The sequence below is a fragment of the Homarus americanus genome, unplaced genomic scaffold, assembly GCF_018991925.1.
Source record: "Homarus americanus isolate GMGI-L3 unplaced genomic scaffold, GMGI_Hamer_2.0 scaffold19318, whole genome shotgun sequence".
Classification (NCBI taxonomy): Eukaryota; Metazoa; Arthropoda; class Malacostraca; order Decapoda; family Nephropidae; genus Homarus; species Homarus americanus.
This window is the reverse complement of record NW_024732238.1, coordinates 6,369,220-6,384,950: the sequence shown is the minus strand read 5'-3', so window position 1 is coordinate 6,384,950 and position 15,731 is coordinate 6,369,220. Positions and strand designations below refer to the sequence as shown.

At 44.0% G+C, this 15,731-nt stretch overlaps 1 protein-coding gene across 1 annotated transcript in view; it reads left to right on the top strand.

The window, feature by feature from the left end:
* The window catches only part of LOC121868401, an 89,771-nt gene that overhangs the window by 62,793 nt on the left and 11,247 nt on the right, over nucleotides 1–15,731 (top strand). The window contains exon 2 of the mRNA XM_042369007.1: nucleotides 13,504–13,886. Within this exon, the coding sequence (XP_042224941.1) occupies nucleotides 13,520–13,886 (367 nt within the window). The 5' untranslated portion in view covers nucleotides 13,504–13,519. The remainder of the gene's footprint in view (nucleotides 1–13,503; nucleotides 13,887–15,731) is intronic.

Sequence of the window (15,731 nt, the reverse complement as noted above, 5' to 3'; positions counted from 1 at the left end):
GTTTTTGTGGATATTCGTGAGTGGTGAGGTGGATGGGAACGTTTTTGTGGATATTCGTGAGTGCTGAGGTGGATAGGAAATGCTTTGTTTACATTTTGCTGCATATGTGAAGGAATATCTTGATGACGATTGGTCGAGTCAGATAGATGTGGGCGGCGCTGAGTAATTCATGACGCTGATTGGCTGACGAACTTTTTAAAGGGAAGAGGCTTTGTAATTTTACCGATAACTGCTGAACATACCAGAGACTTCATACAGGTGCATATTGAACAGAAGTAATGATATTGCTTCTGATTCACCGCAATAGACACGATTTAGACGGGAAAGAGATTTTGGTGGGAAGGGAGCGTGGGAGGGAGAGTGGGAAGGAGAGAAAGGGGGTAAGTAAGGAAAGTGGGAAGGATAGTGAGAGTAAAAGGGGTAGTGAGAGGGAAGGAATAAATGAGAGTGGAAGGGAGAAGAAGGGAGTGGGAGTGAGAGGGAATGGAGGGAGAGAGGAAGAGCGGACGACAGACTCACTCAGTAAACAAGGGAGAGAGCTGCTGCCTGGTTACTATGGCGACGGGATGCGGCCACTGCTGGCTGAGAGAGAGAGAGAGAGAGAGAGAGAGAGAGAGAGAGAGAGAGAGACTCGGCTGCCAGGTGTATGACAAGAGGAATCCGTCAAAATAATCCAGCAAAAGAAGAGGCTTGTCAGGACGATGGATCAAAATAGTGAATTATTTCCAGACTTTCCCCCCGTGGAACTGAGGTCAAAGGTTACTTGTGACTTTTCTGCCGGATGCTTGCTTGGAAGATATCGTACTGCTTATGGAACTTATCATACTGCAGGATACTTGCTCGGGAGATATCGTACGACCTTTTGATAACATTTTAGGCCGAGGGGTCACGCTTGGCTGTGGGGTCACACTAAGATAAAGGGTCATATGAGGTTAGGGTATGCTATCAGTGGGTTTTTTTCCTGAATATTTATTTCTTCCAACTTCTACTCTACACACACACACACACACACACACACACACGAAGGTTGTTAGAATAGTGTTGTAAACGTGAGCATAATTACTAACCTGACCTGTGGACATAATGACTAGCATTGACCTTTCTCATCTCTGCTAATTTACTTTTTGTGTGTGATGGAATTTTGTGTAATGGAGGGCAATTTTTTTTCCGTGTCGTGTCGTGTCGTGCCGTGTCGTGTCGTGCCGTGTCGTGTGGTGCTGTGCTGTGGTGTTGTATTAGTGGGGGTGAGTGGCCTGATAAAATGTGATTGGCGTGGTAATGGATGCACGTAAAACACACACACACACACACACACACACACCCACACCACCTAACATTTTTCTTCCTTTTAATGCGAAAATTTACCCCAATTATTTCACGAAGAGAGAGAAAAAGAGAGAGACAGAGAGATACAGTGACAGACAGACAGATGCAGAAAGAGAGATACTGTGTAGGGTGGTTTCGTGTGTCACTGGTCATTATCGAACATTAGGGATGCTCGGTCATTTATCCATTGGCCCACCTCACCAGAAGATACCGTTCGCCTCACATCTACTAACCCAAAACTATCGTACCTGACATCGCTGGAGTGACGAACATCTACTTGTCTTACCTTTTGTTTGACATTGCAGCACATTGATTCACCTGACCCCTTGACCTTTACACCTGGGATTTATTTTGACCTTCAGCGGCCTGCAGTTGGCGGAGTGGGGAATGACACTCGTCTATTGACTTCATGTTCGTTGGTTCTATGTCTCGTGTGTGTGTGTGTGTGTGTGTGTCAAGGTCCTAGGTTAGACTCTATCATTATAACTGAGACGAGAAACTGAGTAATGAGATTACTTGTGTTAATCCCAAGAAGACGCTGTGATTGGTCCGAGCCTTAATCTCGTACAGCCAATAAGGAGCCTCTTAAGGTATTTGATGATAGCTCAGGAAAATTGTGGGTCAGAGCGAAGCGATAGTGATTAGGGGATCTGAAAGTGATTGGGGAGTCAGAAAGTGATTAGGAAGTCTGAAAATGATGAGGTCTGAAAGTGCAGATCTTAACCTAGCCTAACCAATCACAGTGCAGATCTGATTTCTTTCAACCAATGAGTCTTTTTTTGGGCGAAGATTTTCAGTAGCCAACGAGACTGGGGTGGCCTAGCGATCCATAACTGACCAATTAGGAAGAGCGTGAGAGCAGGGGAGAGAGAGAAGGAGGGTAGGGTCTTGGATAGTCATTAGAACGATTATACCTGCAAAGGAGTTATTCTTAGCTTCCTGGAGCAAGTAAAATACAGTCTGGATAATAACTTAGACGAGATGAATAAGTTAGAGAGGATTAATAAGTTTGAAGCCCTGTTATTGGGTGTTTTTGGGGGTTGTGGGGGAGGGAAGGGAAGGAGGGACGTGGGTAATGAATGCTGTGGGTCACCTGTCTGTAGGTTTCCGTGGTCAGGTTTTCGGTATTGCGTTGGTGTCGGGGGTTGTAGACTCGTTGTAATTCATTTTCTATGTTTTAGTGTTGTTGTTGTGGTAGTTTAAGCTTTCTATGTTGTTCCAGTGTAGTTGTGGTAGTTTAAGCTTTCTATATTGTTCCAGTATAGTCGTTGTGGTAGTTCAAGCTTTTTATTGTTCCAGTGTAGTTGTTGTGGTAGTTTAAGCTTTCAATATTGTTCCAGTGTAGTTGTTGTGGTAGTTTAAGCTTTCTATGTTGTTCCAGTATAGTCGTTGTGGTAGTTCAAGCTTTTTACGTTGTTCCAGTGTAGTTTTCGTATTTTTCAAGCTCTCACTTATGACCCCAGGTGTGATCTGAGAGCCAGGTAAGGCAAGACGAGATCCCGTTTTCTACGATATATGTGAAGGTTATGGAGAGGAGAGGTGGGGGAGGGGTTGGTAGGGGAAGGAAGGTTGAGGGGAGGGTTTAGTGGGGAGGAGTTAGGGAGGGGAGAGAAGGGGGAGTTGATTAGCCGTGGATCAGGTGTCGTGACGTGAGTGCTGGGGGCAGAGTTTGTTTGTGAATACTTCTTACCTTACCTTACTTCACCTTACCCTTACCTTACCTTACCCTTACCTTACCTTACCCTTACCTTACTTCATCTTACCCTTACCTTACTTTACCTTACCTTACCTTACCCTTACCTTACCTTACCTTACTTCACCTTACCCTTACCTTACCTTACCTTACTTCACCTTACCTTACCTTACCTTACCTTACCCTTACCTTACCTTACCTTACCCTTACCTTACCTTACCTTACTTGTTTATTTGTTTAATATGGAAGATGATTATGAAGTTTTAAAGTATAATATAGTTACGAGTTTGACCAGGGTGGGTGAGGAGCGCTTTAGTCGGTATCAGAATTTAGTGCAGCAGTCAGTTCATCGTCTACTGGGCAGATGTAATTTCCTTTACTGTCACCCACCGCTGTTGAGACCTCAGGCATCATCTCACCTTCATCATTTACCTTAATTATACCTGAGTGAAGCTTCTCTATACGTAAACATTATACACCAACGTTAACTATGATCATAAAAGAATCAACTGATGGAGGTAACTATATTTGAGGGAATTTTGTATAGTTAGGAATACATGGGGTAGGTGTTCCCTAACTTGCCACTGCCAGAAGGAGGAGGAAGGGGCGGTTTAATCTAGCCTGGCAGTAGCCCCAGTCGCTCTCTCTCTCTCTCTGGGAATATCTCGCCTCCTCCCACCACAGGATTTAATGTCTTGAACCTGACTATTACGCCACTTAAATTAGGTCAAGCATCTCTGAAATTGGCTTTTATCCAAAGTGAATCAGAATTTTCAAGGCTACTTTGGCCTGTTCCATGTCTGTTTCTCTTGGTTGACTGCTCGACAATGTTAACCTAAGAAAGATCACACTAACGGTATGAACAGGTTAGGTTAGGTTAGGTTTGGTTAGGTTAGGTTTGGTTAGGTTTGATTAAGTTAGGTTAGGTGGTTAGTTGGCAATTAGTTGTATAGTGGAATATTTATTTCCTGATGGGAGAGACACTCATTTGGACATCAACTGACCATAAATGGCCAAGTGTTGATGGTAAGCTCTATTTGATTAGTGTGTGTGTGTGTGTGTGTGTGTCGCGGTAATCGAATGTATAATTAACGTCCAGTATACTTGTGTGTGATTGGAGTGGCTTAATCACACACACACACACACACACACACACACACACACACACACATACATACATACATACACCACCGGGGAAATACTACCTTTAAAGAGAGAAAAAGAGAGGGAGGCATAGACAGACAGACAGACAGACAGACTCGGGAAGCAGAAGACGGAAGATATTTACGAGGAAAACGTTAATTAATCCTGGCCAAGGCAACGAAGAGAACGAGAGAGAGAGAGAGAGAGAGAGAGAGAGAGAGATAAAACAGCCAATATGGTAAAATTTCTGATCTGAAAATTGATAAACTAGAAATAACATTAAAGATTTTGTTTCAATCTTCAGGTACAATAAGCTAGGGTGTCTAATCTTCAGGTAAACCCTTCCCACAGGTATCGTACTCGTTGTGGTGAACAGAGTTATTTCACGGCTCTAAAAGTACACAGTTATACACACACACACACACACACACACACACACACACGCGCGCGCGAAATTAAAGACACGTTAAATAGAAATGAAAATGAAGGTAGAAAGGGAGAAAAAAAATGTGGGAAACAGAGAAATTGTGGCGTGTAAATTTGTTCAGGATTTTAAGCTTGTTATTCCAGGTTTGTTGAGGTTATTTTTCTTCATTTGTGCTGTGCTGTGCTGTGCTGGTGCTGTGCTGGGCTGGGCTGGGCTGGGCTGGGCTGTGTATGTGTTGGTGTTGTTTTGTGTTGTGTTGTGTTGTGCAAAATTCCAAAATCCCTTAACATAATTACAAAACCTTACATTCAACCCTAAACCCCTTATCATATCCTAAAACCCCTTAAAGTTAACCTAAAACCCCTTTATATTAACCTAAAACCCCTTTAAACTAGAGCATAAAACCTCAGCCTTACCTGCGACTAATTATTAATTAAATGGATCTCCCGTCGCCACCATGTTGCTGCCGTCTCTCTCTCACTTATCAGGCCAAAAAAATTACACTTACGAGAAAAAATTAAGTTACGATTTTTTATTTTTTTTTTTATTTTTTTTTTTGGTGGAAATACGAAAAAATAGTCAAGTCAGGATTTTTTTTTTCATAGTTCAGTTGGGTGAATCCTGGAATTGGAACGGAAGAGAATGGAGGAATGGGAATAGGTTGATTAATTGGTGGGAATCGCTGCAAATATTCCATTCTTCTCACTGTAATTTCCATTGTAATTTAGTTATACACACACACACACACAAGTGGGAGAGAAATCAAATATACCTAACGTCTCACAAAACCACTCCGCCACTTCATCGCCCCTCCACTTACCCTCCACCTACCCTCCACCTACCCTCCACGACCTCCCCACTGTCCCTCCACCTACAAGTTATAGAGGAGGAGGGTGAATGAGGAAGACTCCCTCCACTACCCCTCCATCACCCCACCATCGACAGGGTAAAAGACTCGAGGCTGAAAGGAATTTATCCATTACCAGTTATAGGGAAGGTGGGGAGAGCATGGTGGGGAGAAGAGGGGTCGTTGGGGGGAGACACACACACACACACACACACACACACACACAGAGGTCAAAGGTGAAAGGTCATCTCACTATACTGAAGTTGCCTTATGACGTCATAGGTGAGGTTGGGTCAAGTTTGATTTAGTTCAGCTTAATCATGTCAGTTGAGGCTCTACCAGGTGTCTGAGGTGAGAGATAAAGGTGAGAGATGAGTCTAGTGTGGGGGAGAGAAGGTGAGAGGGGAGAGGGAAGTAAGGCTACAAAGAGAGAGGGCAAGGTGAGAGAATGATAAGAAGAGAGTAAAGGGGGAGTAAAAGAGGGAGTAAAAGGGGGAGTAAAAGGGGTAGTAAAGGGAGAGTAAAAGAGAGAGTAAAGGGGGGGAATAAAGTGGGAGGTGAGAGAGGGAGAGATGAGAGAAAGTGAGTGTGTCAACCTTGAACAGAATTTCAGTTTTGACAACCTCGATCTCCGTTGCTATTATGTGGAAGTGAGAGGGAAGTGAGAGGGAGGAGGAGTGGGAGAGGAGGAATACTGGAAGGACGACGGAAGAGGAGAAGGAGACATGAGTGAGAGAGAGAGAGAGAGAGAGAGAGAGTCACGGTATTAGTAGTTGCTTTTGGCGCTAATGTGTTGTCAGTGTTAATTCTCTCTCTCTCTCTCTCTCTCTCTCTCTCACCGGCCAGTTAATCGCTTCATTGTTGAGCTAAAATTGGGTGATAACTGTGACCATCCATCATTCTTGACCCATGCCTTACCATGTGTACCAATAAACAACCATGTATACCATGTAAACACACGTTGTAAACACTTAAGGTACCATGTAAACACTTAGGGTACCATGTAAACACTTAGGGTACCATGTAAACACTTAGGGTACGTTGTAAACACTTAAGGTACCATGTAAACACTTAGGGTACCATGTAAACACTTAAGGTACCATGTAAACACTTAAGGTACCATGTAAACACTTAGGGTACCATGTAAACACTCAGGGTACCATGTAAACACTTAGGGTACCATGTAAACACTTAGGGTACCATGTAAACACTTAAGGTACCATGTAAACACTTAAGGTACCATGTAAACACTTAGGGTACCATGTAAACACTCAGAGTACCATGTAAACACTTAGGGTACCATGTAAACACTTAAGGTACCATGTAAACACTTAGGGTACCATGTAAACACTTAGGGTACCATGTAAACACTCAGGGTACCATGTAAACACTTAGGGTACCATGTAAACACTAAGGGTACCTACCATAATCTATGTAAACAAGTTGTCTTCATAAAACTCCATAAGTCTATATTCACAACGCCTTTAGGGTAAACTTTGGGGTCATTTCTGAGCGTGGAGAGGGATGAGTGGGCGTAGTGAGGGGTGAGAGAGAGGTAGCGAATCATATACGAGCGTGGAGAAGGATGTGAGTGGCGTATGGCAGGTATGGGGGGATCATTTACAAGCGTGGAGAGGGGGGTTAATTAACATAGAGAGGGATGAGTGGGAGGTAAGATAATATTCCATCCAATCCAGGTGTTGTGAGAATGGGTTGAGTGGGGGGATGGTTACAACAGGTGTTCTCCCTCTCACCTATTCTCCCCACCACATCCCTTTCAATCCCTCTCTTCCACACCTACTCGCCCAGGTGAATAGGTGGTGACGTCAGTAATTACAGGTGTGTAGACGGACCCTCCCTCCCCTCCCCCCTTCCCCACCTAGGTAATTGGAATCGATGGTGTGGGTGGAAGCTCTATACCTCTGATGTGAACCCCCCTCCCTCCTTCCCCCCTCCCCCCTCCTTCCCCCCTCCCTCCCTTCCATACATGTGATTGAGGGATGTATGGAAAGGGAGAGGAAAGATTATGGTGTTGGGAAATGGGAGGGGGGAGGAAGTCGGAAGGAGGAGATGGAAAGATAAGAGAAAGGAGGGAGGGGATAGGAAGAAAGAGAGAAGGGAAGGGAGGGGATAGGAGGGGAAATATTCTTAGAGGGAGACGGAAATGAGATAGTGAGGAGGAGGAGGAGGAGGAGGAGGAGAAAGGATAAATGAGAGAAAAAGTATCAATGGTCATCAAACAATCCACACACACACACACACACACACACACACACATACACACATACACACCTGTCTTGTACCATCACATACACGTCATTACCACCAGGTGAGTCTTGTTTACCAACACATAACACCTCCAGGTCCGAGTTCTCAGAGGTTGAACTTTCCTTGTAATTGGAACGTGAAAGAATTGGCCTAATTGGTGGACTTTATACACAAGTATCTTTTCAAAGTGGCATGATAATTAGCAGAAATAAGCTGAGGTGTCTAAGCTTCAGGTGAAATAAGCTGGGGTGTCTTAAGCTTCAGGTGAAATAAGCTGGGGTGCCTAATCTTCAGGTTAACCCGAAAAAAAAATACAATGAAATATTACCATTATTTGATACATCTATGAACCTGAACCCAAATGATAGGAATTATTTCACTGCGTTGGGTTTAATTACTCACCTAATTACCTGTCATCAATTTTAACGTTATTTCAATTAGTTTAATGAACCAGTACAGGTATACAGGTAGAAACTAACAAATACAGTAACAGTGACGAAAGTAACTGGATAACAGTAGAGATTAACAATAATAATATGAATCCCTGAATGGGTTCTGTTTTACCTTCTATATATTGACGTTTACTGATGAGAGTACGGGAGAGAGAAAGAGATGAGGGGGAGAATGTGATGAATGATGGAGGATGATAGGAGAGGAGAGGAAAGAGGTATTTTCTTTCTTACTCCTTCTTCTCCTCTTCCTTTTCCCCCACTTCATCTTCCTTCTTCTCCTCCCCTTCCTTCTTATCCTCCCCCTCTCTCTCTTTCCCACCCCTCCTTTCCCTCTCTTCATTTCCTTCTACCTCCCTCCCCTCTTCTTCCTTCTCTCTCTCTAGTTCCCTATCCTTACTCTCCTCCATCCCTCCCTTACTTCCTTTCCTCCTCCATCTCTGCTCCCTTTCTCCCTTTAACCTTAATTTCCTGTCATTTTTTCCTCCCTCCCTTTAGCCCTACTAACCCTCCCTCCCTCTCTGTCTCTGCTCCCTCCCTTCGTCCCTCCTCCCTCTCTCCCTTAAACCCTATCTCCCTCCCTCCCCTCCCCTCTGATTTGATCCTAAGATAAACATCGACTTCATAATACCCAGATTCCCCCCTTTTCTCCCTCTCCCTTCGTCTGCTTCCTCCCTTTTCCCTTCGTCTATCTCCCTCACCTCTTTCTTCATTCCTACATTTCTTCCTCTTCCCTCCTTTTCCATCTCTACCCATCCCTCCTTTCCATTCTCTCTCGCTTCTTTCCACCCCTCCCCTCCTCTCTCTACCTGCCTCCCTACCTCCTCATCTTCCCGTATCTCAGCCAGCAGGATTTAGGGAGGAAGCTAATATACCTGCAGATGGCGGAGCTCTTCTCTGTTGACACGGCACAGGTAGCCCGAGCTAGCCCCATATTGGAGGTGAGAGAGAGAGAGAGAGAGAGAGAGAGTGTGCTTTCTTTAGTTTCGAAGGCTGCTCTCATTGCTCTACCATCTCACGAGCATTCATTGGTCAACCCATTAACCGACGAACCAATCTTGATCTCCCGTTATGTAAACAAACATGACGTCATTATTAGATGTAATATTCTGAACGCCTATTGGTCAACTGGGGCTAATTACGTCCTCCCTCTAAGCCCAACAGCCAATCAGAGACGAGACTTAATGAGGTCAGACTACCGGTGGGTCATAAAAGCAGATCAGAAGATAATTAAGGGTTGACTTTAAACGGAATTCTCAGAGAACCGCGAGATTATTTTTTTCTTCCTCGTAAGTAGTCAAGATGGCGTCAATATTGCTCCCTGACTCGATTATTAGATTAAATGTAGTTAATGACGCTCTGATCGCTGATTGGTTAGTTGAAGATGATGCTGTTTGCTTCTCCCAGGATGTACAAAGATACGCTTTATGCTCTACGTAGGATGAACAAAGACGTATTTTTCATATTTTATAGGATGAACAGAGATATTGTTTTTCATGGAATGGATAAGGACTTTTTTCCGTAGGGTAAACAAGGATATGGTTTCTGTTTTTCCTGGGATAGATATAGATATGGTTTCTGTTTTTTTATGGGATGAACAATGATAATTATGTATCCTTTCGTAAACTCTCCCTCCCCTCCAAATTCACTCTCATCCCTCTCTATCCCTCTCTATCCCTCTCCCCACTTACCCATCCCTCTTCCTCACTCTCTACCCCCCTCCCTCTCTCACTCCCATCTCCCTCTCCCCACCCCTTTCATCTCCTCCCACTCCACTTCCACCCCTCTCCACCCCCTCTCCACACCCTCTCCCTTACTCTCCCTTGCTCCCTCTCAGCCACAGAAAGTCGTCAGGAGGCGGCTGTCATGGGACCTTATCTTCTCCCTTTTGTCCAGATGGGAGTATAGCTGGACACACACACACACACACACACACACACACACACACACGCCGCCAAAATCCTACGCCTGGAGTCCTTTGGATAAAGTCCTAAGGTTAAAGTTATCTCCTTGTTCTTGCTTTATCATCCTCTCTCTCTCTCTCTCTCTCTCTCTCTCTCTCTCTCTCTCTCGTGTACGCTGAGGTAGGAGGCAGGAAGGAGCCATCAATTGGTGGATAAACCTCATGAAAAATGTATAACCTCCTCCTCCTCTTCTCTTCCCCTTCTTCCTTCTTCTCTTCCCTTCCTTTACCCTCATTACCTTTCATTCCAGTCTCTCTTCTTTCCATTGTTCTTCTTCTTCTTTCCTTCTCTCTCTCCTTCCTTTCACCTCACTCTCCCTCCTCTATCCTCTCCCTTTCCCTCCATTTCCTTCCCTCTTTTTTACTCTTCTTCTATCCTTCCTCTCTCCTACTCTCTCTCTCTCCTCTCTCTCTCTCTCCCTTCTGACCTTAGAGACGCTCTCATCCGGCTTGAGAGATTTCCGAGGTTACCAATATCACATTGGCCCTCCCTTCACTCTCTTTTCTCCCTTCCCTTCCCTCCTTCTCTCTCCACCCCAGTCCCTTCCCTCTCTCCCTCCCCTTCCTCCCTTCTCTCCCCTTCCCCTTACCCTTCTCTCTCTTCCTCCCCTACCCTCCCTTTTCTCCCTCCTCCCTCCTTCTCCTTTCCCTCCCTTCTCTCCTCCCCCCTTCCTCCCTCCTTCCTCCCTTCCCCTTCCCTCACTTCTCTCCCTCTCTCTTCTTTCTCCCTCCCTCCCCTCCTTCTCTCCCTTCCTACCCTCCCTCCCTCCCATCTCTCCCTTCCTACCTTCCCTACCCTCCCTCCCCTCCCTTCTTCCTCTCCTCTCCCTACCCTCCCTTCATGTCTCCCTTCCTATGCGTGTCTCTCCTCCCTCCTTCCCTCTCACCTGTGGTCACCTGTACACAACCTCATCAGCCCAGGTGAAGCAACAACAACTTCATAACTCTCTCTCTCTCTCTCTCTCTCTCTCTGATTTAGTCACTTTTACTCACCCATTCTTTCCTCACTTTCTCTCATCACACACACACACACACACACACACACACACACACACACACACACACACACACACACACACACACACACTCACTGGGACAATTTTCCACCGCCACAGGTTCTCAGTAGGAAGTAATGCCGAGTGGGGTCATGAAAGGAGGGTAATAAATTGTACCTGATAAAAAATAGGAAAGGAAAGAGAGAATAAAAGGGAGGGAAGAAGAAGGAAGAAAAAGATGGGGTGCAATAGAAGACAAAGAGAGAGAGAGAGAGAAGAGGAGGGGTGAAACAGAGAGGGAGGGGTGAAAGTGAGAGGGAGGGGTGAAAGTGAGAGGGAGGGGGAGGAGATAGCAGTGAAGAAAGAAGTGGTGAGAGAGAGAGAGAGAGAGAGAGAGAGAGAGAGGTAGCATTAAAAGAGTGAGAGAAATGATGAGAGAAGAGAAAAAGAGAAAAAGTAAGAGAGGAAAAGATACCAAAAAAAGAGGATCACGTATAGAAGGAGAAAATAAAAAATATATAATAATTTAGGGAGAAAGTGAAGAAGTGAGAAGGGAAGAAAGAATGAGGAATAAGAACAGGGGAAAATAAAGGAAGGAGGGGAAAAACGAGTAAAAATTCGTAGAAAGTGAAAATAGATAAATATGGGAAAATATAGAGAAATGTTGAAGAAACGATAGACTAGAAAAATAGAAAGAAAGGAAGAGAAAGCAGAAGGAAATATAACGAAAGAGTCTCTTGAAAAAAATTACAGCTGATAAGGTTTGTCACGTGGAGTTTGTTTACTAATAACAGCTGATCATATTCCACGTGTTGATGTTTACAATGGCATAAATAACTCCATTTGGTTTTGTGTATACTTCAACAGCTGTTCTCTCTCTCTCTCTCTCTCTCTCTCTCTCTCTCTCTCTCTCTCTCTCTCTCTGTGTCCTCCTCAACAGTGGATCTGAGCTTTCGCGTCTTACAAATGTGTGTGTGTGTGTGTGTGTGTGTGTGTGTGTGTGTGTGTGTGTGTGTGTGTTCGTGTTCCCCTTATCTGTCCCCCACGTTACTAGATCTTGGGTGGATTTTGAGTGGATTTTGGGTGGATCTGGAATGTGATCTGTGTGGATTGTAGACGGATTTGGGTTACCTTATGTGGATCATGGGTGAATCTGGTGATAAGGGGGTCGTCTCTCTCTCTCTCCTTGTCCTTCCAGTCCACTCCCATTCCCCCTCCCTCTCCCCCTTCCTCCCTCCCCATCCCTCCCTCCCTCCCCCTCTCGCCTGGATATGATCAATCAGCAGGGACCCTCAGATGTAAACATTAAAAGTTATCTAGCAGAGTTCAGTGACCTCCTGGAGAGCTTGTAGAAAGGGTCGTCGGATTCCTTATCAGTTGTCGTTGCGATTTCAAGAACCAGCAGACAATGGATGATTCTTGTCAGTGGGTTTTTGTTTTATTTTTTTAGAGGACATTCTGGAGGGAAGGAGGGAAGGAGAGAAGTGAGAAAGGAAGAAGTGATAGCAAGAAGGAATCAAGGCGGCAAGAAATAAGGAAGGGATAGGAAGTGAGAGGGAGAGGACTGAGAGTGCGACCTTTTACAGACCCTGGAGGTAGTGAGGTGGAAAACTAAATTGTCCAGTAGTGTTCTTCGCTTCCCCTCTCTTCCTTCCCTCTCCTCCTCTGTCTTTCCCCTCTCTTCCCTTCCTTCTTCTTCTTCTTCTTCCTCTACCTCACCCGCCCCCTCTTACCCTAGCCTACCCGTTCTCCTCCCCCTCCTCTTCCCCTTCCTCCTCCATCACCGCCGGCGAGGAAGAGTTCGTCAACTTAGAGATCTCAGTAAGAAGTCTCCTAACTCCCCCAAGAGACTTTCTCACGCGTAAATAATGACCTGTCCGCCATCTTGCTTCTTCTTCTATGGTGTTGTGAAGCTGGGCCGCCATATTGGTAACCTGATCTTTTGTTTATATACGACTCGTCCGCCATATTGGTAACCTGATCTTTTGTTTATATACGACTCGTCCGCCATATTGGTAACCTGATCCTTTGTTTATATACGACTCGTCCGCCATATTGGTAACCTGATCCTTTGTTTATATACGACTCGTCCGCCATATTGGTAACCTGATCTTTTGTTTATATGCGACTCGTCCGCCATATTGGTAACCTGATCTTTTGTTTACGTGCGATTCTCAACAGTGAGCTATTTGGATTTTTTTTTCATATATCTAATTTGGGAGGAAATTTATTTGTAAATCTTTGAGGAACTGGAATATGACTTGTTGACACCTGTTGACACCTGTTGACACCTGTTGACACCTGTTGACATATAACATTCCTCTATTGACACTTGTTGACCTCTGTTGACACATACTCGGCTTGTATTGACCTTCTGTTGATCTTGTTGCAGGCAGGATGCACGAGAGATGAGCTCGGCGGTGACCTCTCCGCCCGGTGACTTCCCGGCGGAGGTGACCAGCGGGGACGTGCTGAACTGGATGACGGAGACGGCGCTGCGTGTAGGCGTGGTGGGCGTGGTAGCCGGCAACGTGGACCAAGATCTCCTCCTCCAGCAGCCGCAGGAGGACGGGGCGGGCATGGAACCACAGCACCACCCTCACCAGACGCCGCTCTACCCGAGTAACACCACCGAACAACAGACGATACCGGAACAGCAACACTGGAACCGCCTGGGGATGCTGCTCCTCGTCTCCACGCTGGCAGCTCTCGGCACCCTGGGCAATATCTTCGCCATCGCCGCTGTCATGACGGAAGACCACCTCAAGAAGAAAGGTCAGTTCTTAGGAGGTTCTCGTGGGTTCCGTAGAGGAATTTTGAAGGGTTTTTAAAGGTTAATGTGGTTTATTTTTACTATAGTGGGTTCTTGAGATTTTCTAAGGAGTTATGGGGACCTAAAGGATTTCTCTGGGGGTTTCAAGTTGTTCTAGCGACGTTTAATGGGTTCTATTGGGAATAAATGAGTACTCAGGAGGTTTTAAGGGGTACTGGTGAGCTTAAGGCAATTCTATTGGGTTTTTTAAGGGGTTCTAGCAAGCTAATAGGAGTTATCTAGAGTTTTAAGACGTCTGTAGGGAAGGGTTTCAAGGGCCCTGTAAACCAACTTCGTCACCAATACCTGCACGATTATATTTTTACCTCCGCAGTTTGGAGTTTTCTCATAAAAAATAACATCAGTGAATTTTCCACTGAACAAATGAGGAAAAGTTGACTATTTTTTTTTTATTCAACTAAAATCATAAAAAAAAAATTGAAAATCATAAAAACGGGACAACTATTTTTTTTCCTTCAACTGAAACCACAAAACAAAACCTGATATTAACTCACCAACTCTAAAATAAACTTGAAAATGGGTCGTAAAAGCCAGAATTAATTTTTATCCAACCGTCCAATCCTGTTTCGTGGAGATTAAAACATTGAAATGAAGTTTGAAATTCACTTGAACTTTGTGGATGTAAGATTCTTGAGTTTAGCCTCCATGTTTTCCCAGGCTATCCGTTTTCTGTGGTTGGCGCGGCGGGTGACCGGTTAGTTTATTATTATTATTATTATTATTATTATTATTATTATTATTATTATTATTACGAACTTACATATGTTAAAAGCGTGTCCTCCTATACTCGTTTTCCTTGTAATATAGTCATCAAGGGGATACTTAGCCAGATCTTAAAGAAATACATAGGAATTTTTTTTTTTACAGAAAAGAGCTTTGTGTCTTCATTCAATTATGGACCGAGTGATGTCATTTTGTTCCCTTTGACGATGATGGTTTAATCCTTTGAGAACGATGGTTTAACCCTTTGACGACTAAGTATTAACCATTTTGACGAGTATATGATGATGGTTTAACTCTTTGATGAAGATGGTTTAATTCTCTGGGGACGATGAAATAACCCTTTGTGGATTAATCCTTTGAAAACGATATAATTTATCCCTCAGAAAGAAGGTTTAACCCCCCCACAAGACTATGGTTTAACTCCCACAGGTCGGCTATTTAACCAACTAACACCAAAACACTAACTATATTATCACATTACTCTCATACACCCAATTTATTTCCCCATTTCCCTATTTATAATCTTCCATAATCTGATACTGTTTAATATAATGCTAACTTGAGATACATTTCTCATTTATTTTTGTTTATTTTTTGTTTTATTTTTTCTCTGTTAAGTTCTAAGTTTAAAAGCTTTTGTTAATATTATGGTTAAGGTTATTAGATGCTGTTGTGGTTAATGGGAGTTGAGTGACAGTATAAACCCTGACTTAAAATAGAGATTTGCATATATTCACGGCCGGTTATATAAGGCCTTTCTAATTCGTGGTGTCAGAGTCAGTAGTTCCGGATTATTATAGAGTGAAATCTCCCTATAGCGGACTTCTCTCTCCATATAAATCCGTTAAATGGAGGTTTTATATCTAATGGACCCTATATAGTCCGTTAAATTTAAAGTTCAAGAGTTCATAATTCGGATAAAGAAAATTCGTTGATAAAACACAATTCGATAATTTGTATAGAATAAACACACATTAACCAAACCAAGCCTGTGCCAAACCTGCACCAAACCTGCACTCCTACCAACTGCTTCATGAGACGTGTTGGGCAGTGGTAAATGATCG